The following is a 27397-nucleotide window of genomic DNA, read 5'->3' as shown; positions in this document are numbered from 1 at the left end:
TATGAAGGGAGAAATGATATATGAAGACATGAAAAAGAATAAGTTCTCCTAAAGTAATTCTGGAGCATGAATAGCTACTTTAGGAACTGTAGGGAGTCAATAATAATAGAGGCTCATACATATTATGTACTTGTTATGTACCCAGCCTATGCTAAGCTCTTGCATACATTATAATAAAAACAGTATGAGGAGATGTTATCATGAAACCCATTTCGTAGATGAATAAACAGAGGCAAAAAATTGTTAAAAAATTTGTTCAAGTTCACGGTAAGTGATAAAGCCAAGACTGAGAGAGGTTTATGTTAACCACTGCTCTATTCAGCTTTTCAATATCGCCCAACGTTAAATCTTCACCATTTCTAGGGCTTTACCATCCCTTATTGCTATGTAATTGCTTTCCTCTTTCTCCATTTTCTCTTTTCTCTGTGCTTTTATGTTCTTCCACTTTTCTCCTTTTTCTTTCTTCCTTTCCCTTTCTCTTCCTCTAATTCTCTCTATTCAATTTCCATGACATAACCTGTACTCAACTATATGGTCAGGTATTTCACCCTGATGTACCTTCTCTCTTCTTCTTTACCAGGGAACGTTACAGGGAAGAAGCAAGTAGAATAAAAGAAGCTAGGAAAGACAAAGAAGGAACAGTTAGTAAGAAAGGAGATGAGTTAAGATTGTACAGTATAAAAGAAAGTTTCAAGAAAGAGAAAACTAGGAACATATCTTTAAATGTGGCAAAAGAAAGATCAGTGATTATTACTGAGAGCAACATTTTAGCTGAATTATGGAAGAGAAGGATGTAAGGAAGAATAACACTCAGTAAGGAAATGGAGACAGCCAACCACTAAAGACCACTTGTTTGAAAACTTCAGTATGAAACAACTTAAGGACTAAGATCGTAGCTAGAAAGGATAGTCAATCAAAGGTTTTAGGGGTATGTGTTTATTTGTTTAACTAGAGAAACCTGAGCATGACTAAATGCTCAGTTAAACCAGTTTGTCTATCACAGAAAACAAAACTGTTAGCTCTGAGACAGCAAGGACCTTGTTTGTCTTGTTCATAGCCATCACACTCAAGCCTTGGCACACAACAGATACTCAATAACTAAAAATACAATTATTCTAATCCAGAAAAATCCATAAATTATAGATAATCCATTCTTCAGTGGCAATATTTAATACAAATCTTCTATCAACTACATGCTGCATTAAATGTGCATTCACTGTACAAGTATTTGTTGAATGCCTACTATGTGCCAGGTACCATTCTAGGCCATGGGAGTACAGTAGTGAACAAAATCAAAAATGCCCTTACTCTAATGGGAGGAACTGAACACACACCCACAAACAAAAAATGTGAGATGCCGGGAGTGATAAGCCCTAAAAAGAATATAAAAACACAATAACGAGAAATCCACTGATAATGAGAAGTGGGGGGTAATATCTGAAACAGCATGGTCATGGAAAGCCGTCCTGTTTAAGTGATATTTGAATGAGAAAATGAGCCAGGCAAATAAGCAAATAGCATTACAGACAGATGGGATAGGAAGTCCAAAGACTTGAGAAGGGAGAACACTTAGTGTGTATGAGGAAGGGCATGGAGGCCACTACAGCTAGAGTAAAGGATATGGAGAAAGGGTGCCAGAACCAGCTGTAATATATCCATAATTCATCTATAATAATTATAATCATGCCTACTCATCAACAGAGTCTTTCACACATAAATAGATTTTAAACTAATACATGGTGGGGAGGATTTAGAAAAATTTCAAATTGATTACTCTGCAAAACCTCCATATGTTTTAGCATTTTTCTTTCTATAACCAAAGAGTTCTAATTGTTTCAATAATGCAAATATGATATAACACCAACCTCCTTACAGCAAGCAGTGTCCTACTCAGCAGATGTGAATATTCTTCAGACAAGCCTGCTAGAATATCCTTTTGACAAGACTCCAACTGGGGCACTGACGTTCAATTCTAAGAACTATGTGTTAAGAGCAATTCTAAGAACTATGTGTTAAGAGGAATACACATCAGTGGGTCCAATTTTGTAATCATGTTCTTTTTTTCCTACCTGCCAATAACTTAGCATGATTTAAAAGAATTCAATTGTTTCCATATATGCTATAGTACCCACCAGGGGTTAATATGTACCATAGAAAACTGAATCCATTAAGTGAAGATATTTTTATTTAGTATTTTTTGTTTAATAAATGCTAAATAATAGATAAGATTTGGAATAAAAATATATACATCGACAAGATATATCTATATTAGAGATGAAAGAATTTCAGATGGCACTTATATTGGGTGAAAAAAAGCTAGTTGACAAACAAAAGGAAGCCCAATTTCTTCCAAGAAATTTTAAAATTTTACATGTCTTTTTTTATAAAAAGGAAATGTTAACAAAACAAGCCAAACGTGCATCTGAAAAATAGAGAACTTGCCTACAGTTACATAAGCAATTAAAATAAAATGAATAAAACTGCAGCATTAAACACCTGCAAAATGTGCATATTCAAACTAGCCAAGATGGTTACACTCACTCCCGTTAGTAAAACAAAGTGTAAGACAAAATGGGGAACTAATGAGCTCAGCTGCAGGGGCTTGTTTGTTTGTTTTTTAATTTCACCCATTTGCTCAAAACGTGATTTCTATTTTACCCTAAAGTCTTTTGTTGGATATAAGGGGACTAAACAAGAATCTGGATAAGCTCTGAAAATGCATAATACAAGCTTCATTTGTTCTAATGCACATCTGGTGTATTCTGTTTTAACATTTTTGACAGGTTAATCGTTTGTCTTCATGTTTAAAGAACACAAACGTTTTGCTAGTGCTGTTAAACAGATCGTGGGGGGGTGAAAAGAAAAAGTTAGAGAAAAGGTCTGTCTGTTTTTTCAAGATGCTTTGTTAAGCAAATGACGGGGGGACACACCTAGGTAACTTGACCATGGTATACAGAAGCTATGATTCATTATGAAACTAGAAATAAAGTAAAGGCCATTAACAAAAATAAACATTTCAAAAGAAAATTTTTCTTATTTGAAATACAAAAATAAGTTACTTGAAAACCTTTCAGACTAAAAACAGTAGTCCCAAATTTTGTGATGAAAATGGTAATCAAAAAAAACCTCAATGCTAAAGAAAATAGAGGCCAGAAGGGTTATTCAGAGAATGGATAAAGTAGCAAAGGTGACAAAAATCAATTTCTGAAAAACCAGTTCACCATGCAAAGCAAAGAGCTAACTGAATACAGAGATAATCAGTATTCAGTTTCAGGTTTTTTTTTAGATTTTTTTTTAAATTTTATTTATTTATTTATTTTTCCCCCAAAGCCCCAGTAGACAGTTGTATGTCATAGTTGCACATCCTTCTAGTTGCTGTATGTGGGACGCGGCCTCAGCATGGCCGGAGAAGCGGTGTGTCGGTGCGCACCCGGGATCCGAACCCGGGCCACCAGCAGCGGAGCACACGCACTTAACTGCTAAGCCACGGGGCCGGCCCTCAGTTTCAGTTTTAATTGACTATATTTAGTGTTGTTTGGTTTTGTTGAGCTTGAATTAGAAAAAAATTATGAGAAATATTTTCATGAAATTTAACTATAAGTCTGGTTTAATTTTTAAAATAATGTTCAATTTCAGGTCTTACTGCGAAAAGAATATAAGTCTGATTGCATGGCAACAAACACTACTGTAATGGAAAGCCCTAATAAAAAGTGCCAAACCTCAGTGCAATATCTAATAAGGATGTGTTATTCGATGTAGGCTATCAAAAACAAACAAACAAAACTCTACCACAACAAAAGAATTGGAGAGTACATCTGAATTTGCTTTAAGTACAGAACATGATCTGTAATTCAGATAAGTGTTAGTGGCTACCATGTATGAAAAATTTTAGCAGGATTTTTTTAGCTCAACTAGAGTTGAACTCTAAAGACCAATCTACTAAAACAATTTAAAAATGTTTGTTCTGCTTACACTATAAAATTTTATTCAAAATAACACCTATCTACAGCAGATATCCAGCACCACCTAAAAGAAACTATGCCTGCAAATGAACTTATTTTTCCTCTCAAATCTACTCCCTGTTTCCATTAATGATATCAGCTTTTTAGGAGAGATCCCTAGGCTTAAAAATCTCAGCATCATTTGACTCTTCCCTTCTCTCTCAATCCGTCCATTCCTAACTACTTAGCGCAAAGTCCTAGTACCTTTGACATCTGTCCTCTTCCCTCCACTCTCATTATAAAGACTTTAAACACTACCTTTATTAGTCTCTGGCGACTGCACCCACACTAGTCTCCCCACCTCTAGTTTTGATTCATGCCAATACATCTTACAAACTCTTGCTAGATTAAAGCTCTAAAGAACTCCCCACCTTAAAAACATGTAAGAGATTCATGCAGAATATAGAATAAATTTCAAGCTTATTAGGGTCTTATTCAAGATCCTTTCCAATATGGCATCAATCTACCTTTCCAACATAATTTTCCATTATTCTCTTTCATTTCAATGTAGGGGTACCATTCACTACAGCCAAAGAGAACTAACTGATATTTCTTGTACGTGGCCTATAATGTCTGACTTACTTCAGTGTCCATGATTAACAGATTCTTTCTACTTAAAATAATATTGCCCTTAATCTACTCATCTAATTATTCAAGTACAGTTTAAATATCACCTCCTTGAGGATGCCGTCTCTGATTTCCCTACCTACGTGTAAATTCCTCCTCTACTTAATACCTACAGCACCTTGTGAATTTATCACATATACTTCATAACATGGCTATTTATGTAGCAACCTTACCTCTCTTACTAGATTTCATAAGGGGGAATATTCAAAAGGGGAAAGTTCCTTAAGGGAAATATCTACAGAGCCATGCACACAGTAAGCATTCATATATATGTTGAATACTGACATAAATGAGAATATGATATATAACACATAATATACAAATTATATATATTATATTGATAACAAGGCATAAAATATGATGACAACATACCTAGTGGGTGATACATTCTATTAATTTCAAGCTAGCACATGGCCTAAATTTAAAGAACTGGTATTATAAAGTAGCTAGGTTTTCAAATTATATTAGATTACCAATATTAATACCAAAGGAAGAAGAATCAAATCCACATGTGCTTATATAACACAAAATTCAAATACCAGGACATATTATTTATTCTACATATATATTAGCAATTTTGTTTTCTAACTAAACATATTGAAATTGATAAATTTCAGCATATTGAAATAATAAAAAGTATTCTCCCTTACTTCGAGTAAGCTTTGGAAATCTTTTTTTCAGTTTCTTCTTTAATGGATTAAGCTCGGGCATTATTTCTGGAACAGCTACATAAAAGTCTAATTGAATTTCATCATCCAAAATCTAAAAATCAGGGAAAAAAGATAGCCTTAGATTATATGAAAAGCTTTACCCTTCTGAAAATAAACAAAGCATAACGTAGTAATTTCCCTTATAATTTAGAAAACAGACATTAAGCACAATTCTTTTCTCCAAACACAAGAATCATATGAACACACTTACCAATTATGAAAACCATCAGAAGCAAAATATTTTCTGATGTTTTCTTTTAAAAATAGCAACATCTATTTCTTAAAAAAACATTTAGTGGGTTTAATTCTTACATGGAGTTACGTTAGGCAAAAGTATTATAAGCTAGAACATAGCACTGATGCCTACATGGCTCATACAGTCCCACAAAGTTAAATTCATATGTCCATTAAAACTGAAGAAATATGCTGAAAATTTTGTAATTTTGTAATAGATCACATGTAAAATTGCCAAATTTTTTTGGCATGGAATAACACAAAACTGCCAAATCACTAGCAACTACACTACCTTCCTACATTTAGAGTATCAAGAGAACTGAATCTATAATTATTTTCACAAAGAAATGAAATTAAAATTCTCTTTGCCTCCAATAACTAAAAATACAAGAGGAGTGGGATGGTCAAAGACAAGTTCTTTATAGTTTATTATCCATACTCTAATTCCATTCTAAGAGCAAAGGGAATAACTTCAATTTTTAAAAGACATTTTAAATTAACTCAGGCAAGCACCCAAAATAATTATTATACTACTACAATATACTCCATTTAAAAATTTAGTTGATTATAAAATGAAGCAACTTTTTAGAACAATACTCCGTGGGCAACAAATATTTTACCAATGATTCTTTTTGAGTGAAATCTTACCACAATACATCATTCAAAGCCTTGGTTTGGGGTTATACAGTGAACCCTAAAAACTTGAACTCTGGCAAAATTAAGCAGTGATCCTTGTATTTTATCTTCCTGTTACCATTCTTTCCTTTTACAAATTCTTTACTCCCTAAATAACATATTGTACTCCCCTTAACAATAATAGCTTACATTAAACGAGCACTTATCATGTGCCAAGCATTCTGCTAAATATTTCACATGGTTTAGTTCATCCAGTCTTTACAATAACTCTACAAGGCAAGTACTAATATTGACCATACATTCCAGATAAGGAAACTGAGAACTTAAGGAGGATGAGTCAGTCTGTGCACTTGTAAGAGGCAGACCCAGAATTCAAACACAGGCACTGTGTTTCCAGAACGAGAACTCTCATTTCTAGAAATACGAAAGCAGAGGCAATTTTGAAACATCAAAGAACTGTATGTGAAATTTCTACTCCAAGACCTTCCAATACTGATTCTAAAACATGTTCCTTTGAATTAAACTTAAAATTATGTTTGAAAGTTATGCTATAGTTAACCTTAAGATCACATCATGGAATAACACAAAACTATACTGATGGAAATCAAGCCTTAGAGGCAAGTACAAATGAAATTATTTTAAAATCCCTCAGAACCAAGCATACTTGTGATATTTCAAAATAAAGTAAAATGAATTTAGTAAATAAAGGGCTTACCTAAGAAGTGACTAAAAGTTAAGTAAATTTATCCTACATTCACCTATTACAAATACTAAATAAAATAGTATTTAAGCTAATTAAAAAATACAGGAGGGGCTGGCCCGGTGGCGCAAGCGGTTAAGTGCGCACACTCGGCTTTGGTGGCCCGGGCTTTGCAGGTTCGGATCCTGGGCGCGCACCGACGCACCGCTTGTCAAGCCAAGCGGTGGCGGCATCCCATATAAAGTAGAGGAAGATGGGCACGGATGTTAGCTCAGGGCCAATCTTGCTCAAGAAAAAAGGGGAGGATTGGCATCGGACGTTAGCTCAGGGCTAGTCCTCCTCACACACACACAAAAAAATATAGGAATGTGAAAAAAAAATTGCAGCCATGATACTATTTATTTACAAAATTGTACTGAATTTACTTCCTAACCCGAATACCTTCAAAAATAACACGGATGAGTTTTAAAAGATAGCAGGGGTAATGTGAAAGAATATACTAGTTATGATGCCTTATATAGGTAGCATTTTCCCCTCTAATAATAGGTCATCACTGGGGCACCTCAAGAGAAATTCTGTACCCATAATATTTTATTTACCAAATAATTTCAAAATGTATCAGGTTTCCTTATTTGGATTACTTTTTCAAATATGTTTTATTTAATGATTTTAACGCTGCAGAACACTTTCTGCTCCCTCACCATTGAGAAGTAACTTCTTACTTAACATTGAAGGAATGGAGGTATCTATTTAAACTCCATTGTTGCTATGACAGTTCTACAAAATACTCTATGCTTGCAGGAAGAAAACAGATGGAAGGCAATACACAAGTTTAATAAGAATAGTTAGTTTCTGACTCCAGAGACCAAGCTCTACTCTCAAATTCTGAAGAATTTGTGGTATTATTTTTTAATAATTAAAAGAATTTTAATAATTTTATTAAATTAAAATTCATGAAAATTAGAAAGAATTGGGTACCACTCTCTGACTTTGTCCTAGAATCTGTATGAAAGCATAATCTCTTCATATTTTCCATTAGTTATGAAGACTAAAAATCATTCTGGAAACTCCTTAAAAATTCAGAATCCACTTCAAATTTAGAGTACTACTGGAGTAGGAAAACAAACTAGAAGCACTGCTGTACACCCCAGAGGAAGGACCCAGTTAAAACTTCCCTCAAATCAAAATCTGGACATGGAACACAAGACAAATTTTCAAATCACTTTTTCCTGCTCTAAAAACAAAAAGAAAAATATTCTATCATCTAAATGATTAAGTATAGAAGAGATCTTAGAAAATATTAAGGAAAATCTTTTGTATTTTCAGAAATAACTCTCAAAATTCAACAGACGTGCCTCTTCTTCCCACCTCTTTAAAAAAAAAAATGTCCTTGTTTCAAACAGGCTCCAGAAATTATTTATTTTCTCAAGGCAGGCTAATCATTGTTGCCTGCATCCTGAACCTATGCCACTCTGAAATGACTGGAAGGGTAAAAGTTAAAAGTAACTAAAAGTACCATATTATAGAAATCAGATACTATCCTTTGTGATCTACTAAAATTAACCACTCTTTTCACTCCAAGAAAGCAAAACAAATATTCGATCTTCAAAACATGAACAGAGGGGCCGGCCTGGGTGCGTAGCGGTTAAGTGTGCCTGCTCCGCTGCGGCAGCCCGGGGTTCACAGGTTCGGATCCAGGGCACGCACCGACGTACTGCTTGTCAAGTCATGTTTCCACCCGATGCACTGCTTGTCAAGTCATGTTTCGGCAGCATCCCATATAAAGTAGAGGAGGATGGGCACGGATGTTAGCCCAGGGCCAATCTTCCTCAGCAAAAAGAGGAGGATTGGCATTAGATGTTAGCTCAGGGCTGATCTTCCTCACAAAAAAAAAAAAACATGAATAGAGAGATCCATGTGTGCTACCTTTTGGATTTCACTTTAAAATAACACATTCAAAACTACAAAGAGTCATATTGCCCTTTCCAGTCTACCCACAAAACTTTCACAAACATATAGGAAGCAAGGAAAAAAAAAATCACACTATAAATCAAGCATAACTAATATCAGACTATCAGGATAGCTTTTTCTTAGCTTGATTTTGAGACTCAAAAGAGTAGGAAAATTTTTCCCTGTTCTATAAAGCTCTGTAACCATTTATCAAAAGATGTAAGCATAGTGGTTATGTTCCACATGTAATAAATCAATGGACAGCAAAGATAACAGAACGATTTCTATAACTAATGAACATGAAGACAAAACTGTACCTTCTGAATCAGATTAGTTCCTCCTGCAATCGCAGCTCCATTTGCTTCTGCTATTTTAATCTCAGATGTATTCTACCAAAATACAATAGTTTGGACATCAATCTTTAAACAAATTCAATCTGCTCTCAAGTATTTTGTCAGAAATATCACAGTTCAAAATAAAAATGTGGTTTTAACTTTTAATTGAAAATGCGTCACTTTTCAATTAGATGCATCAGAGATATTACATCCAGATTAAGTTTAGTTTGTAGGGGATTAAGGTGCTTCTTCATAATTTTTACTTATTTATTTTTTCCCCCCAAAGCCCCAGGAGATAGTTCTATGTCATAGTTGCACAGCCTTCTAGTTGCTGTATGTGGGACGCAGCCTCAGCATGGCCGGAGAAGTGGTGCGTCGGTGCGCGCCCGGGATCCAAACCCGGGCCGCCAGTAGTGGAGCACGCACACTTAACCGCTAAGCCACGAGGCCGGCCCATTAAGGTGCTTCTTGACTAACATATGAGGAAATACATCAAAATGGCATATTAGGAACCTACCAAGTGGTTTAACCCAAGTCTCCAATGTCATCAATACATCTTCCAAAAGTAAAAGATTAAGTATATATTTAGTTTTGCTAACTTAAATGGAGACATTTTATCAAACCAATATCGAAGAGGAAAAGTTTTTTAATTTAAGAAATGATAGAGCCAAAATTTAGTCTGTTGTCTGAAAATTCAAAAGAAAAACACACAGTATTAATTATTTTCTTTCTATATGTTCCATTTATGCCATTTGGCTCCACTTTGAAAATGTATCACTTCCTTTTTTCCTCAAATTTTGTGGCATTCCAACAGTTATATTCTCCACTTTTATGGAAAAAAAGTAAAAGAACTTCTTCCTTGAAAGTGAGGTATATGGAGAAGAATCAAAATACTTTACAAAACGAATTCATAAACACATTATAAAAAATGTTTATAATACAAAGAGTGACAAAGAGATGTATTACTATATTTGTTATAGCCTTGTCTTCCTTGACTTTCCAGACTAGATATATTTACAAGTGTGGTTTCTGTGTCTTCACAGCACTAAGTGGCCCATTGCTTTAAAATAATTTTATTGTTGTTGTTTGAGGAGAGCAGTTTGAGTAGGAAGCAGGAGCTAATAGGATAAATTCTATATTGCTCTTCAGTTTCTTGTGAGAAACATAATGTGGTAGACTAATAATGATGAAGTTAATGTTGTGGTTTAGCTCTTTCTCAAACTAATGACATAATCTCAAATAAGCCATCTAACTGCTTTGAGCTTCAAATGGGGAAAATAAGTCTAGCTGAATGCTAGGATTTTCTCTGACTCCACTCATTCAGTCATTCTAATCATTGATTAATGTGATATGTAAAAAAAGTTAAATGATATAAAAAGTTGACAAAGGTTACTCACCCCTGTAAATACAGCAACTTTATTGATTTCTGAAATGAATGGGTATGGAAAACTAAGAACACTGGCAAATGGCTCCACTTTTTTCTAAATACACAACAATGAAAAAAATAATTATGAAAAATTCATTTATCTTTTCTATATCTCTCACATTTATAAAAAACAGAACTCACATGTTTTGTTTTTAATTTTTTAATGTTTAATGTCCTCTCATTAATCCATAACTATTCACTGATTATAATTTAAGGCATAAGAGATTATATATCTTTTTTAAGAAACCATAATGAAAATCTAAATCTCTCTTCCCAGCTCCATAATCCCACGGCACTTGGCTTCTATCTCTATATCATTCATCACAGTCTCTCATATTAAGAGATGTGTTTGCATATCCATATCTTCCCCAGCACCTAGTACAATGCTTTCCACATAATGGATGTCAATAAATATTTGCTATCTTGAATTAAATTCAAAAGAACATGTAATTTTTGACCATCAAACAGGACATGAATATAGCTATACATACAGAACAGACGATATCCAGCTGATCTGCTCAGTAGGTCACTCCTAATCTCCATTGTTGGCTTTAAACAATCAGATGATATTAACCCTAAATCCAAGACAGAATGCCAAGCCTGAAAGGCTCTTCTGAGCAGGTCTATTTTGAAACAATCTGGACCACCCACCACTTTCAGATATCTTTGGGCAGTTGGAAAATCCAAAATAAATAATGGCACGCCTTAGTGGCATCCTAACACAGATGTATATTCTACCAGGCCTCAGAACTAATTTGTTCAATCATTTGGTCAAGGACCTGTCTATGCCTGTGGCTCAGATCTCTTAAGGAGACTTCACATGGAACCAAGTTCTAGGCCCATAATTTTGGTGCAGCCTTAAGGTCTGGAAGAAAAAGAAAAGGGGTTGTTCCCTAATTAAAACCGACTGAGAGATTATATTTTTAGAAAAACTTTATTTTCAGTAGAGATAACCTCCTGAGGATTTCTTTTCAGACAAGGCAGCACAAACTCTTAAGCACACTTTATACCAGGCATGCAACTCAGTTTTATTGACTGGAATTCCTTTGCATTAATGTCACAACTGGTTTCAGCAAATTTTTCAATGGAAAGCAATCCCAATAATAGCATTCCCTAGGGGATACTGGCTTGCTGTACAAACACTCTATCAAAAACAAAAAACGTCTTAGGAGGACAACAGTACCATTTCAATGTTATCAGTTTACAAGTGCCTTCCATTTATGAAATGAAGCCTGTGGTCCTACAAGACTTCATTATGAACTACATTAATGGTTGACTGAGAAAGTAATCATCTTGGATACAACAACATTTTTAAAATAAAAGAACTAACAGTAACACTATGGTATAAAATAAAACTGCAACACAGCTGGTATAAACTGTTTCTAATAAATAGGAACTAAGAATTGAGAGAGACCTTGGTTCAAATCCTAACTCTACCCCCTGCTCTGTGACTTTGAGCAAGTTACTTCAGTTTCTGTGTCTCAGCTTCCTCTTCTGAGATTATAGGATTAAATGAAAAAATGCATGCAAAGCATTTAGCACTGTGGTTGGTACATAGAAAGTTTCAGTAAATGCTGATTATTATTATTAAACACTTAACCAAGTCCTTTACATTCATTACCTCATTTAATCCTCGCTATCACCATGAGAACTAAGCATTTTATCTCCCTTTATAAAGGGATGAAAAAACTGAAATTTGAAGAGGTTAAATCAGAAGCCCAAGGTAAAAGAACAAGTAAGTGGTGATGCCAGGATTCTAGCCTGCGTGGTAATCTGACTCCAGAGCCCATGCTCTTAAGCACTACACTGCACTGCCTCCTCCTACGTGCTCAATTATTGTTGTCGTTGCTGACGTTGTTAAATTGTATTCAAACACTTATGTTTCTAGTTTGACTAAAAAAAGACATCCTCAGAATAAAAATTAAAATATCATTTCCAAGAAAATTAGATTTCTTAAATGAGATGCCTACAAAATTTAGAGCTGTAATGGACCTCAATTCTAATCTAGTGTTTTTCCTACTTTCAGAGTTTTATAAACAAAAGTCTTCCGAGGAACTGCAACATTTAAACAGATAGAGCAGAAAGGCTCTGGTCCAAGCCAGAGTGAGGGGCTTGGCCCCACCTATGAAAATTTAGTCTCAACCCAAGACTCTAAGGAACCCATCTGAAGGCCACTGAGCTGATCCCAAACCCTCATTTACAGAGAAGGAACATGACACCCAGGCAGCTTAAGTCATTTTTCAAAGTTACAGTAATACCTCAGCTAATTTTAACACTACTTTTGTTGAAATTTATACCAGTGATTTTCATGTGAATAGGAGATATATATTCATCAACTCTACAGAGTATGTTCAACATGACAAGAGATTTTCACATATTGGGGTATATGGATGGGGTAGCTATTCTGGTTCAAAATGGATTCAGCTTGAACTAAAGAAGCCTGATTTATTGTACAAACACACACTGTACACCTGCTTTAACCATTAAAGTAAACAATGCACTCTCAAGATAAGAATGCCTACTTCCCCTCCTATGTCAATATCAGTAATGCCTATCAGTAAGGCTCATATTAGTCCCTTTCTGGACATCAGGATCACGTTGAACTGCCAATTTGCAACTGAATTCCTCTTTGAAATACATATCTGGGGCATGTTTAATGTATGTTCTTTGTTCTAAAAAGGTATAAGACTGTGCTGAAAACCATGCTTCTCTGGAATGCTTTCTTCCTTTGTGGAAACTGTCTTCCCAGGTTATAATCCTCACCCTGGCTCAAGTAAAACTCACCTTATCTCTCTTATCTATAGAATGGTTATTGGTTATTTTATGTCAACAAACATTATATTTTATATTTGGAAAATTAAAAACCAAAAAAAGATATTTTTCATCCTAAAGTACAGAAAGAGTATAAGATTTTCTACAAATTATTATAGGAGACAAGAATTTTAAAAATTAAGAAACAGCAATTCATATAGCCAATGTTCACAAATAAACTTATTTTAATTGAGTGTACATACCTTCTTCCCCAGTGCCATATCCAATGTCAAATCAAGATAAACACCTTGCTTCGGATTAGTAAAGTCCAGAATTTGAAATTTCTTAAGTAAGTGAATAGCTTTTTCCACCTCGTATATCTGCCTTGGATATAAGCGTTTTAAGTAGACATCATCCTCAGGTTCACCTTCCATAAAGGGGTATGACTTTATTTTTTCTATCTCATCTTTTTTCTCTTCTGATGCTTTTTCTTTGGCACCTTTTTTTGTTTTCTTTGCAGGCCTTAAAAAAACATAAATTCAAGATCAGTTATCTCAATATGTATTCCAACAGACTTAAAAAAAAGCCAATATATATAAGACAGAAAAAATAATAAAAAATAAAGTTTATTTTAATTCAAAAGCATAGACTGCTTTACAGTTTTTCTAGTTCAACAAATATTAAGTGAACTTTTGCACTGTCTGCAGTTGATACAAAGTTGGATAAGGCATTGATGCTGCTCTCCAGAAACTTAGAGGAGTAGAAGAGACAGACACACAAACAGATAATTTCAATATAACGTGGTAAGTACTATGAGAGTGTTATTGCAGCTGTAGGGAAAAGACATTTAAGGTTAGGGAAGAGTTCTGGAAGAGATGACCCCAAAGTTAATTCTTGTAGGATAGAGAATTAGCCCAGGAATACAACAAAGAAAAATGAAAACATATGACCACACAAAAAGTTGTACACAAATGTTCATAGCAGCTTTACTCATAGTAGCCAAAAAGTAAAAACAACCTAAATGTTCATCAACTGACAAATGAATACGTACAATGTGGTATATCCATACAATGGAATATTAATCAGCAATGAAAAGGAATGAAGCACTGATACATGCTATAACATGTATGAACCTCAAAAACATTATGCTAAGTGAAAGAAGCCAATCACAAAAGACTACATATTGTATGGTTCCATTTATATGAAATATCAAGAATGGGCAAATCTATAGAGACAAAGTAGATTTAATGGTTGTCTAGGGCTGGGGGGTGGTTAGGGAAATGGGGAGTGATTACTAACTGGCATGGGGTTTGGGGGGAAGATAATGAAAATGTTCTAAAACTGACTGTGGTGATGGTTGCACAACTCTGTGAATATACTAAAAACCACTGAAATGTACACTTTAAATGGGTGAATTGTATAGTATGTAAATTATATCTCAATAAGGCTATTATTTAAAGAAATAGTTAGCCAGGCAAAGAAACAACATAACGAAAGTACTGAGGCATCAAATAGAATGGTACACAGGGGAGCTATTATAAGTTCTGACTACAGCAAGGGTTGGCAAACTTTTTCTATAAGGGACCAGGCAGCAAATATTTTATGGTCTCTTGTCTCAATCACTCGACTCTGCCATTGTAATGTAAAAGCAGCCATAGACAATACAAAAATGAGTGTAGCTGTGTTCCAACAAAACTTTATTTATGAACACTGGTTTAAGTTTCCTAATTTTCATGTGTCACAAAATACTGTTTTTTTTTTCTTTTTCCAATCATTCAAAAATGTCAAAACCATTCTCAGCTTATGAACCCCACAAAAAATTGGTAGCAGATAAGACTTTTTTGCCCCACTGGCCATATTTTGCTGACTCCTGAACTAAACGGTAAAGTAAAAGGCGGGAAACAGCAGAAGGTGAGATTGGGGAATCTAGATCACAGAGGGCCTCCTCTAGAGGCAATAAGAAGTCACTGAATGAGAGTGACATCTGTATTTCAATAGAGTATTCTAGCTGCAATATAAGAGATGGCTATCATAGCCAGGAAGCTGGATTGGAGATAAGAGACTATTCCCTCCCTTCCTTATCAAGGAGGTATGACAGCCTGAACCAGAGCAGTGATGGTAACAGGCTGGAGAAGACGAGAGATTAGAAAGGTATTTACAAGGTAAATACTAAAGACAGGGAACAGCAAAAGAGAAGACTCCAGAATACTTAAGTTTCTGGCTTGGGTGACTAAACATAGAGTAGTATCATTAATTAAGATCAGAAATAAAGAAAGAAAACAGATTTCTTGGGAGGGAGATAGTCACAGAGGTGAGTTCAGTTTGCGGGGGAAGATAGAGTTTGAGTGTGGGGTTAGCTGCATCATTGCCCCAATTCTTTAACTCCTCTCTCCATTTAAGTCCCTTCACTAAGTGACTTTGCAGTTCTTCCCACTTAAAAGGATGGAGTATATTTCCGAGCACCTTGATTTGGCCATGTGACTAGTCTGGCCAATAGAACAAAGCAAAAGTGACCAAAAGCTTAGGCCATAAGAGGCTTAATATGTTTCCACTTGTATGTTTGTATTTCTGCCATTTTCATAAGAACATGCCTGGGCTAGCCCAAAGGTGGGAGGATGAAAGACATGTGAAAGAGAGCTGCCTCCACAGAGCCCCAGGCTAGATTAGACAATTCTCAGCTGACGTGCAGACTCAAGAGATGCGCAGCAAGCCCAGCCAAGGTCATCAGAGACATCCATCCAAAACTAGCTTAGATCAGCTGACCCACAGATGTGTTAGCAATGATAAATAATTGTGGAGTGGTTTGTTACATAGTAAAAGCTAACAAGGTGCTTACAAAATAAGAAAAAATACTCAACAGGTAATTGCAGGTACGAGTTTGAAACTAAGACGACAGAATTAGAGGTGATACATTTTCTCAGCATCAATTCAAATCACACCTATAATCTTTTAACCATAAAAGCTTTAAATTAGTGAAATAATATTCTAGAAAGAAATTTAGGTTCTGTGGTAGGCAGAATAATGGCTTCCCAAAGACATCCATATCTACATAGCAAAAAGGACTTTGCAGATGTGTTTAAGGTTAAAGACTTTAAAATGGGGAGATTAGCCTGGATTATCCAGGTGGGCCCAATCTAATCACACGAGTCCTTGAAAGCAGAGAAACTTTCCCCTTTCCCACCTTTAATCTGACAGAGATGGGAAGAGACAGGAGAAATCTGAGCATGACAGATAGTCAATCTGCTGTTCCTGGCTTTGATGATGGAGGAAGGGGGAAATATGAGCCAAGGAATGTGGGTGGCCTCTCGAAGCTGGGAATGGGGAGGAAACAGATTCTCCACTAGAGCCTCTAGACAGCAACAAAGCCCTGCTGACACCTTGATTTTAGCCCAGTGAGATCCATGTCAGACTTCTGACCTATAGAACTACAAAATAATAAACTTGTGTTGTCTTAAGCCATGAAGTCTGTGGTAATTTGTTATGACAGCAATAGAAAACTACCATGAGGTCTTGGAAAATTCATGTGAAAGAAATGAATGACAGTAAAATAACTTTAAAAAAAGAATCTCAAAAACCAAGCCAATGCATAATTCCATTCTCACTTTTAGCACTCCATGAATCCTTATTATCACAACTAATAACCATATCCTCCCACCTAATGAGCAATTCAACAGAACAGCAGATAATGACAATGCTCATTTTTAATGGGACACAGGTGTCCTTCTGGACTGATGACAAGTCTAAGCAGGTACCCAAGTGGATGGATGCAACACGCCTCAACAGCTACCTTGGAAGTACTCTTCAAAATCCTGAAACCTTCCAAACTGGAGAAACCACATTTTTATTTTATGTTTAATAAAAGAGCAAGTGAGGCCAACAAGGAAGGAGCCTAGAGAGCCTGTTTTAGTAATAAACTCTCTACCTAAAATAAAATGAATAAGTGTCCTAGCTAGAACCTACAGACTTACTTTACACAATGCTGATTTCTCCACTAAATTTTTAATCATGGCTGAACCTGTCCAATTAATTTTCAATTAATATAAAATTCCCAGGGGCTGAAATATGATTATTAAATTAATAAATATTTGCAAAACCCAATAAAGAGACTGAGTTGGGTATACAGCAATTTACTTCATTCTTTGGACCTTGTTTTACAAAATATTTGAGGTGGTTCAGTGAAAATATTTTTAAGTTAAAGATGGAACAGTGCTTTAGTTAAAAAAAAAAGTATAACATCGTAACTCAGATCAAATAGGACTCTAAGGAAAACATTTTCTTCAAAAATAAAAAAAACAAAACAGAAGAAAATCTGTCAATAATAACTAATTTTATAGACCCTGCCTGTTTTCCATGAACCTCCAAAAAATGTCTATCTTGACTCAGAAGAATCACACCCAGAAGAACTTTGTTGTTCATGCAATTATGTAAGGCCCTATCAGGAGAGCTTAAATACTGTAATTCTCAGGGAATAAAATAAATCATACTAGAAAGATTTTTGGGAAGGTGAGGGAGAAACATCTGGCAGTCTGAATCTAAGAGAACAGAATTTAACTGCAGTTACCTGGGTAACTAAACCATAGATTAAATGAGTAATAAGAGATTGTACTCAGGTAATAACTTTCTCCCTGCCTCATCTGTCTTCTAACTCCAGAAGCATGAAAGGAAAAATAATTACACTTGGATCATACTCAAATAAAACAAGATAAGAAAAAAATCAATGCTATAAAAAAGTTCACTTCAAGACCTCTGAAGATCTGTGACCCCAGAGATCCTAGTCTTTTCAAGGCTGGAGAACCCTTTACACTGAACCCAATCAATAAAAAATTCTGAGACACAGAAGAAGCAAGAAAAGAACCTACTGTCAAGAGAGAAACATGGGGGTATGGGGAGGCAGACACAACAACACAACACACGGGTACCGCCAAACTAAACTGAAATAAACCAACTAAAGAGAAAATGCCTAGGCATCTAACTATTAAGGAAATGCAAATATCTGGAATTCTTATTTCTCAGTGTAATCACATAAATAAATTCACTAACATCTATGATGCTGGTTTATTCATTAAACTAAATGCAGTTCTGCTTACACTTACAGTGTAAAAGCTGATAGAATAAAACAGTCAACAATAATACAAATAAATGAAAATAAAAAAATAAAAGCTGTAAAGAGCATTAACAATGAGAAAGAGTCAGATAAAATCACAACTTTTCTTGAAGCATCACAGAGCTGAGATCTCAGGGCAACCAAGTAGCCTGAAATCTAAGGAGAGTCAGTCCACACTCCCCACCCCCATTCCACATGCAGAGCACCAGGATGGTCTCACTTGTAGCAGAATATGAGAAGGCAAGCAGATAAGGAAAAAAATCAGCTAAAATTTTAGGGCTAGCATGACAGTATAACCCCCTGGGAGATCCAGACACAAGGCGAGTTCACACTCAATTCGTAGACCCTTTCCACAGACTTCCACTAGATGCCCCCGGGAAAGACTGGAGCAGGCCAGGAGACTAGAAAGCCTCCCTCCAAGGTGTAGGCATGGAGGAGATTTAGCCACTGCTGCCAGAAAGGCATGTAACCCTGAAACACTCCAGGGCACAGGTAAACACTCATTGTGTGTAGAGAAAAGAAAGAAGGAAAAAAACACTAAAACTTCTACCCTTAGGGGTAGGGCAGGTAATAGTTCTGAGTGCAGTACCCTCTACCAATAAAACTGGGGAAGGGCCCAGACACTCTTGGTGAAAACCTGCAATAGATACATACCAAGGAGAAGGGACAAAAATACTGAGAAAACCTCATCCCCAAGGTCCAGCCACACTGGGCCTACTTAAGAAGAAGGCTGGATTTGGAAAACAGAGAATCCCTCCTGCACCCATCACCAAACTAACAAGCAACAGCAGTCTTCTACTAGTGGAGGAGCAAGAGTATGGAGAGAGACCCTCCCCACCCTCCCCTGAGGCACAGCTGCACAGGGAAGGCAGAAAAGTGAGCACGGAACAGGAACACAGAGAAAAACCTTCCAGCAACCCAGTCCCCACCCTAAGCACAAGGTAAAAGTACAGAAATTTGAAGCAGGTGGTAACCATAGCAACAACGAAACCAAAACCTAGCTTAACTTCTGACTGAATTGACTCAACGTTGTGACAAAAGAGGCATGAGCATTTCCAGGCATAAATACTACGTACTTCAGTCTCAGATGCTTTACACAAGACGTCCAGCAATCAATAAAAAATTGTGAGATAGAGAAGAAGCAAGAAAAGAACCTATTGTCAAGAGAGAAACAGAACCAGAGTCAGAGGTGACCTAGTGGCCTTTTTTATCAGGATCTGTCATTGGCAAACCACGGGTATAGGAACATACATGGAGGAGTGAGGAGACTCAAAATAAGAAAGAAACAAGCACAAGCCCCTCTATCATGTCTCAGATCCTGATTAAGAAAAAATTGGTCATGAAAAAACTATGTTTTAGTATATTATAAACTCAGTATAGCCAGCCCTGGTGGTCTAGTGGTTAAGAGTCGGTGCTCTCACCACCACTGCAGTCCAGGGTCGTTTCCCGGTCAGGGAACCCCACCACCCATCTGTTGGTTGTCACACTGTGGTGGCTGCGTGTTGCTGTGATGCTGAAAGCTATGCCACCAGTATTTCAAATACCAGCAGGGTCACCCATGGTAGGCAGGTTTCAGTGGAGCTTCCAGACTAGACAGACTAGGAAGAAGGACCTGACCACCCACTTCTGAAAAGACTGGCCATGAAAACCCTATGAATAGCAGCAGAGCACTGTCTGATATAGCGCTGGAAGGTGAGACCACGGCGCAAAAAGACCAGGCAGGGTTCCACTGCTATACACAGGGTCGCTAGGAGTCAGAATCCACTCGACAGCACTAACAACAGCAACAAAGTGAGTACATTAAAAAATTAAAAGCACAACTAAAATTATGAATACTATGATTGTCATCAAGCTACTGAATAACTCTCATTGTCAGGCATGAAAAAAATCATCTGCTAATAATTTTCCATGGGTTTTTTGAAGTATATATATTTCTTATGCTATGCTTTTTAGGTGAGTGAAAATCGCTTTTAAAGTTGTACTGGAATAGACTATGGGGAAGAGATAAAATGAAAAATTTCTATAGGATAGAAGAAAACAACATTTAAAGATAAAATATTCTCAAAATAATTAATATCTCTAATAAAGACTTTCACAAAGCAAAAAGAAAAACACAAACAGTCCAATAGAAAAATGGGCAAAAGATGTAAATTAGAAATACAATGAAAAAACACAAATAAAGATTGATATCTCCAGAGTTGTTAGAAATGTGGGCACTCGCACTCTCTGCTGGGTGGGGATGTAAACTGGTACAACCAATACTCCTCCAACTTCTCAACAACAAAAAAGAATCCAGGTACTAGTCACACTCAAAGGAAGCCTCCTTTCTAGTTACATTTCTGCCACCTCCCTCTTCATCCTATATTCAAGCCATATCAGACTGTGTTACATCCATATCATTCACTTTCATGCCTCTGCACCACTGAAATACCTTTCTCTCAATTCCCCTGCAAAATTTTATCTATCTTTCAGGACCCAGCTCAAATAAGTCTTGCCACACTCTCCTCCAGATAGAATTAACTGGCCTTTCATCTGTGATCCCATAGCACTTGGTCCATTCCTCTATCATAACAGTTAAAACATATTAAAGTAAAGTTACAGTGCAGATATGTGCTAAATTATAATATATAAAGAACTCCTACTAAGCAACAACAAAAAAGGGGAACAGGACACAAACAGAAAATTCACAGTATAGAAAACATATATGGCTCTTAAACATATAGAAAAATATACAAATAATATACTCATATAATAATAATATATAATAATAATAATATACTCAATAATAATAATAAAAGAAATAGAAATTAAAACCATGATGATATAATTTATTACCTACCAAAAAGGGAAAGTTCAAAAATTTTGACTACACTGTATATGGAAAAATAGGCATTCTGGGGGCTGGCCCCGTGGCTTAGCAGTTAAGTGCGCACACTCTGCTACTGGCGGCCCAAGTTTGGATCCCGGGCGTGCACCGACGCACTGCTTGTCCGGCCATGCTGTGGCGACATCCCACGTACAGCAACTAGCAGGATGTGAGACTACGCCATACAACTATCTACTGGGGCTTTGGGGAGAAAAGGAGAAAAAAAAAAAAAATAGGCATTCTAATAATACTTGCTGTAAGGACATATATTGGCAAGATCTCTATGAAGGCAATTTGGTTTTACCTATCAAAATTATAAATGCACGTATTTTTTGACTCAATAATTCTATTTCTCTGAGTTTATATTACAAACACATTCATATTACTTGACAAGATGTATGTACATGATTATTCACTGAAGGATCATTTGTAATAGCAGAAGATTGGAACGATAAATATGCCTCAATAGGGGAATGATTAAATAAATTATGGTATATTCACACAAGGAAATATTATACCCATGTTCACTACAGAATTATTTATAATAGCCAAGACATGGAAGCAACCTAAACCTCCATCGATCAATGAATGGATAAAGAACATGTGGTGTATAAATATACAATGGAATATTATTCAGCCATAAAAAATGAAATATTGCCATTTGTGAAACATGGCTGGACCTTGAGGGCATTATGGTAAGTGAAATAAGTCAGACAGAGAAAGACAAATACCATATGATCTCACTTGCATGTGGAATCTAAAAAAAAAAAAACTGAACTCACAATATGCAGAGAACAGATTGGTGGCTGCCAGAGGCAGGGGTAGGGAGTAGGTGAAATGGGTAAAGGTAGTCAAAAGGTACAAACTTCCAATTATAAAATAAATAAGTTATGGGGATGGGGATGTAATGTACAGCATGGTGAATATAGTTAATACGTACTGCGTATCTGAAAGTTGCTAAGAGAATAAATCTTAAAAGTTCTCACCATAAGAAAAAAAATTGTAACTCTGTATGGTGATAGATGTTAACTAGACTTACTGTCTGTGGTGAGCATTTCCCAATACATACAAATATTGAATCATTATGTTGTACAAATGAAACTAACATAATGTTATATGTCAATTATATCTCAATTAAAGAAAGACTAGACAGCTCTATCTAAAACAATTTCCAAGATATATTATTAGGCTAAAAGCAAGCAAGATGTAGAACAGGGCATACAATTAAATAGGAAAGTATTTTCCTCTACTCACAATTCTGACGCTAAATGCGTGGGTTTTTTCTCCACTACGACCAATTATCTGACACCAGCTGGGTATCTTACAATTCTGACACTATCTACCTGAATTTAGCATCAGATCCCACAAGTTAAGTGCTCATTCCCACAAGACTGCCCCCACTTCAGATGCCAATTCCAAGTCCGTGCCTCTGGGTACTTCTGGCCAACAGGCTATAAATCAGGAGGTCCGACAACCCCCTCCTCAGGCTCCATAATTTGCTAGAATGGTTCACAGAACTCAGAGAAACATTTACTTAACATTTACTGGTTTATTATATAATAAAGGACATGATAAGGGATACAGATGAACAGCCAGATGAATAGGTACATACGGTAAGGTCCAGAAGGGTCTGGAGCACAGGAGCTTCTGCCCCATTGGGTTTGGGTGTGCCACCCTTCCAGCAGGTGGATGTGTTCACCAATCCAGAAGCTCTCCTAACATGATCAATTATGAAGCCAATCTCGAGCTCCTCTCCCATTCCTCCCTGGAGGATGGAAGGTGACGCTGAAAGTTCTAAGCTTCTAATCACGGCTTGGTCTCTCTGGTGACCAGCTCCCATCTAGGAGCCCACCAAGAGTTGCCTCATTAGAACAAAAGACACTTCTATCACTCGGAGATTACAAAGGTTTTAGGAGCTCTGTGTCAGGAACTGGCGGCAGAGACCAATATATTTCTTTTTTTTTTTTTTTTTTTTAATTTTTTGTTTATTGCAGTAACATTGGTTTATAACATTGTACAATATATTTCTTATGTCACAAAATCCTAGCTCCAACACTTACTAGCTCTGTGACCTTGGGCAAGTTACGTAATCTATCAGTGCCTTACTTTTCCTCTCAAAAAAAGAGCATAATAAAAATAGATTCCAGGGGCCAGTCCCTTGGCCAAGTGGTTAAAGGTTCAGTGCGCTCCGCTTTGGCGGCCCGGGTTCGCAGCTTCGGATCCCAGGCACGGACCTACACCACTCGTCAGCCATGCTGCGGTGGCGAACACATAGAAAGTAGAGCAAGATTGGCACAGATGTTAGCTCAGGGTGAGTCTTCCTCAGCAAAATAAATAAACAAATAAAAAGCTTCCATATAACATTGCTGTAGGGATTAAATTAGTTACTGAATATCAGTGTTCAATAAATGTTAAGTAATATTATAATAAGTCATATCTTTCCTCCAGGACTATAAGGTCAAAGAAGCAGAGATGATAAACTTTTGTAACTATATGTCCCTGTATATCTTTATAGAACCAAGCATAATCTTTTTTAATCAAAAATTTAAATGACAGCAAATGAAATAACTTAAAAAAATACTTACTTTGTAGCAGCAGCAAAATGTCTGTCGGGGATCTGAACATATATAGAACAAGGATAAAGAGGTGTCTGATAAGGTATCTTGGAAAGACTATGCCTTTGCTGATGTATCAAGACTAGAAAGAAAAAATATATAAAATATTAACCATTACATTCATAACCTTTACATTCTTAATGTTTTCCAAAATAAAAATATTCAATATTTTGTGATTTTTAACCATTCTTCAAAAAGTGTAATAACAAAAACTGCATTTCTTGAAACTCAAGCCAAGTAAACACATCTAATTGAACAATTTTGTCTTCATTTATTTTTAACTTAACCTAGTTCAGGCTCAACAGAGTATGTTAGCTCTATTATTATGGAATATGCATATGTATCCTGAACTTTTTTAATAATTTAAATTTTATTCTTTTTTTTTATAGATAAGACATTCACGGAGTTGCCCGAAGTAGATGCCCTACTTCTGAAGAATAAGAATAAAGTGGAGGGAATTGCCTTACCAGAGACCAAGATTGGTTATAAAGCTATGGTAATTAAGACACTTTGGTTCTGGCACAAGTACAGAAAGACAGACTAATAAAACAATAAACAGCCTAGCAACATATCCATACACATATGGATATGTGAAATATGACAGAGATGCTATTGCAAATTACTGTGCAAAGAATTCAATAAGTGGTGCTAAGACAAGTGATTATCCATAGGGAAGAGTGTATTTAGATCCCTATCTCATACCACACACACACACACACACAAATCAAATCTAGATGGACTAAACACTTATAATGTGAAAGGCAAAACTTAAAAGTATTTCAGAATATAAGAAAGTATCTTAATGACCTTTGAGGAAGGAACAATTTCACAAACAAAACCCAAAAGCACTAACAAAAAAGTGACTACATTAGTGTTAAGAATATCTCTTTATCAAAAGATACTTTAGGGGCCGGCCCAGTGGCACAAGCGGTTAAGTGCGCACGCTGTGCTTCAGTGGCCCGGGGTTCGCAGGTTCGGATCCCAGGAGCGCATCGACGCACCGCTTGTCAAGCCACACTGTGGCGGTGTCCCATATAAAGTAGAGGAAGACAGGCACGGATGTTAGCTCAGGGCCAATCCTCCTCAGCAAAAAAAAAAAAAAAAAAAAGAGGAGGACTAGCAACAGATGTTAGCTCAGGGCTGATCTTCCTCACAAAAAAAAAAAAAAAAAAGATAAAGAAAGTGAAAACAAGCCAAAAACTGGAAGAATATAATAGCAACATATATAATGGACAAAGGATTAATATCCAGAATATGTAAGATCAACCCAATTAAAAAATGAACAAAAGAGATGAACAGGTTTCAAACTGAAAAGGAAACAAATGGTGCATAAGTATATGGAAAAATGTACAATCTCATTAGTAATCAGGTAAATATTAATTTAAACCACAATAAAATATCATTCTACAGTGCTACTTAAAGGGTAGTCAGTGGGCCTGTCTGTTACAGGCCTGCAACAGGCCTGCAACCAAATTAAAATTATACCAGCATGTAAATCAACCACATCACTAAGTATATTTAGTGCAACTGACAATATTTTTTTCACAAGACTTTCTCAATGAAGAACGCAGTGCTCTGATCTTATTGTGGATAGGTAACAGTTTGTAAATGAGATAATTTAAGTAGCACCAGATTGGCTACAGATTATACACGTCAGATTGGCAAAACTTTTTTAAAAAGTCTGGAGTTGCTAAATTTTACACATAGCAGTAAGAGTATGACTTGGAATACCACTTCGGAAAACAATATGGCATCACCCAATGAAGCTAGGCATGCACATCTCAATGATGCAGCAATTCTACTTCTAGGCATGTACCCTAGAGGAACTCCTGCAACATGTGTACTAAGAGATACGCACAAGAATGATAACATTGCAATGGCAAAACTGCAGAAAAGAATCCAAACATTTATCTAAAGTAGAATAGATAAATTGTGGTATATTCCTATAGTGGAAAGTTATAGGACTATAAAAATGAATAAACTATGTGCTACACAGATGAATCTCACAAACATAATTTTGAACAAAAAAGTAAGTGGCAGAAGAATTATCTGGTATTATTTTAAAGTTCAAAAACATCCATAACTAATCAATATTATATTTAGGGATATATATGTGCATTTGTGTGTGTGTGTTAAAACTATACAGAAAACAAAGGAGTGATAAAACAGAAATTCAGGAAAAGTGCTTACCTCTGGGAAAGAAACAGATGAAATAAGAAAAAGGCATTGGAGCCTTTGAAGGTATTGATAATGTTCTATTATTTTAAGCTTAATAGTGAGTATTCAGAATTTTAAGTTATTCTTTATATACATTATAAATATTCTTTTGCATGCAGAAATACTAGGAAAATGTTTTTATTTAAGGATTACAGAAGAACATACAAAAGTAAAGTCTTCCTCCCATCCCTAACCCTCAGTTTCCCTCCCATGTTAGCAATTTTTTGTGCATCTTTCTAGAAATACTATTTCCCTCATCTTTTATAAAATGGTAGCACATTTTACTCACTGTTCTACACCTTGCTTTTTCACTTAAAGGTATTAGAGCCCATTTTCACACATATAAATAGATTTACACACACATATTTATACGAGATGTGTGTGTATATATATATATATAATTGCATGTATGCCTTTCATAAAAGTGTATGTATATGTATATATTACAGCAATCATTTCATATCAGTTCATAAAGACTTTTTTTTAGGTCTGTAAAGTACTTCACTGTGTGGTTGTACCATAATTTACTTAATCAGTGACCAAGCATTAGGTCTTTTATAATATTTTGCTATTATAAACAGTGCTGCAGTGAAAAATCTTGCACAAACATCATTTTGCACACCTACAAGTATATTTATAGAATAAATTTCAAGATAGGAATGTTCTGGGTCAAAGGATATGAACATTTGTAATTTTGATAAATACTTCTCTCTATAATAACAGTGCCATATACATTTCCCCCAGCAATTAAAAGGTTGCTTGTTTCCACACACTCATGCCAACATAGTATGTTACCAAACATTCTGGTCTTCGCAAAGCTAGTAGATGAAAGATGTTATATAGAGTTGTCTTAATTTGCATTTTTCTTATGAGTTAGGCTGAGTATGTTTTCATATGTCTGGCCATCTAAATTTTCTTTTCTGTTTAATTGGCTTAAATTCAATTTTTTATATTAGTACTCTACAACTAGACTTTCATGTAAAATGACTATTAAAATCTGATATCTTAAAATCCATTTATTATGTAAAATCGTGCAACAACCAATAGTATGGAACTTTTAAGACTTGTCTATACACCAAGTGAATTCATTCCAAGTGCATAGACAGCACTGTGCATGCAGAATAGCTACAAAGTCCTTACTGTGGTCTACAAGGCCCTATGCGAGCTGGCCCTTGCCTATCACTCAATACCACTCTCCTACCTACTCACCGTGATCCTTCTTTCT

At 35.8% G+C, this 27397-nt stretch overlaps 1 protein-coding gene across 1 annotated transcript in view; it reads right to left on the bottom strand.

Annotated features, from left to right (window-relative positions):
• Positions 1–27397, bottom strand: part of MRPL1 (mitochondrial ribosomal protein L1) — a 78143-nt gene that overhangs the window by 45874 nt on the left and 4872 nt on the right. The window contains exons 2-6 of the mRNA XM_004430866.3: positions 23926–24037; positions 13634–13892; positions 10591–10674; positions 9176–9247; positions 5279–5390 (exon numbers count right to left, since the gene is read on the bottom strand). Coding sequence (XP_004430923.2) covers positions 5279–5390; positions 9176–9247; positions 10591–10674; positions 13634–13892; positions 23926–24037 — 639 coding nt within the window. The remainder of the gene's footprint in view (positions 1–5278; positions 5391–9175; positions 9248–10590; positions 10675–13633; positions 13893–23925; positions 24038–27397) is intronic.

This window comes from Ceratotherium simum, chromosome 8 (genome assembly GCF_057802395.1).
Source record: "Ceratotherium simum simum isolate JZ-2026a chromosome 8, ASM5780239v1, whole genome shotgun sequence".
In the NCBI taxonomy this organism is placed as follows: domain Eukaryota; kingdom Metazoa; phylum Chordata; class Mammalia; order Perissodactyla; family Rhinocerotidae; genus Ceratotherium; species Ceratotherium simum.
This window is presented reverse-complemented; position numbering and strand designations above follow the sequence as displayed.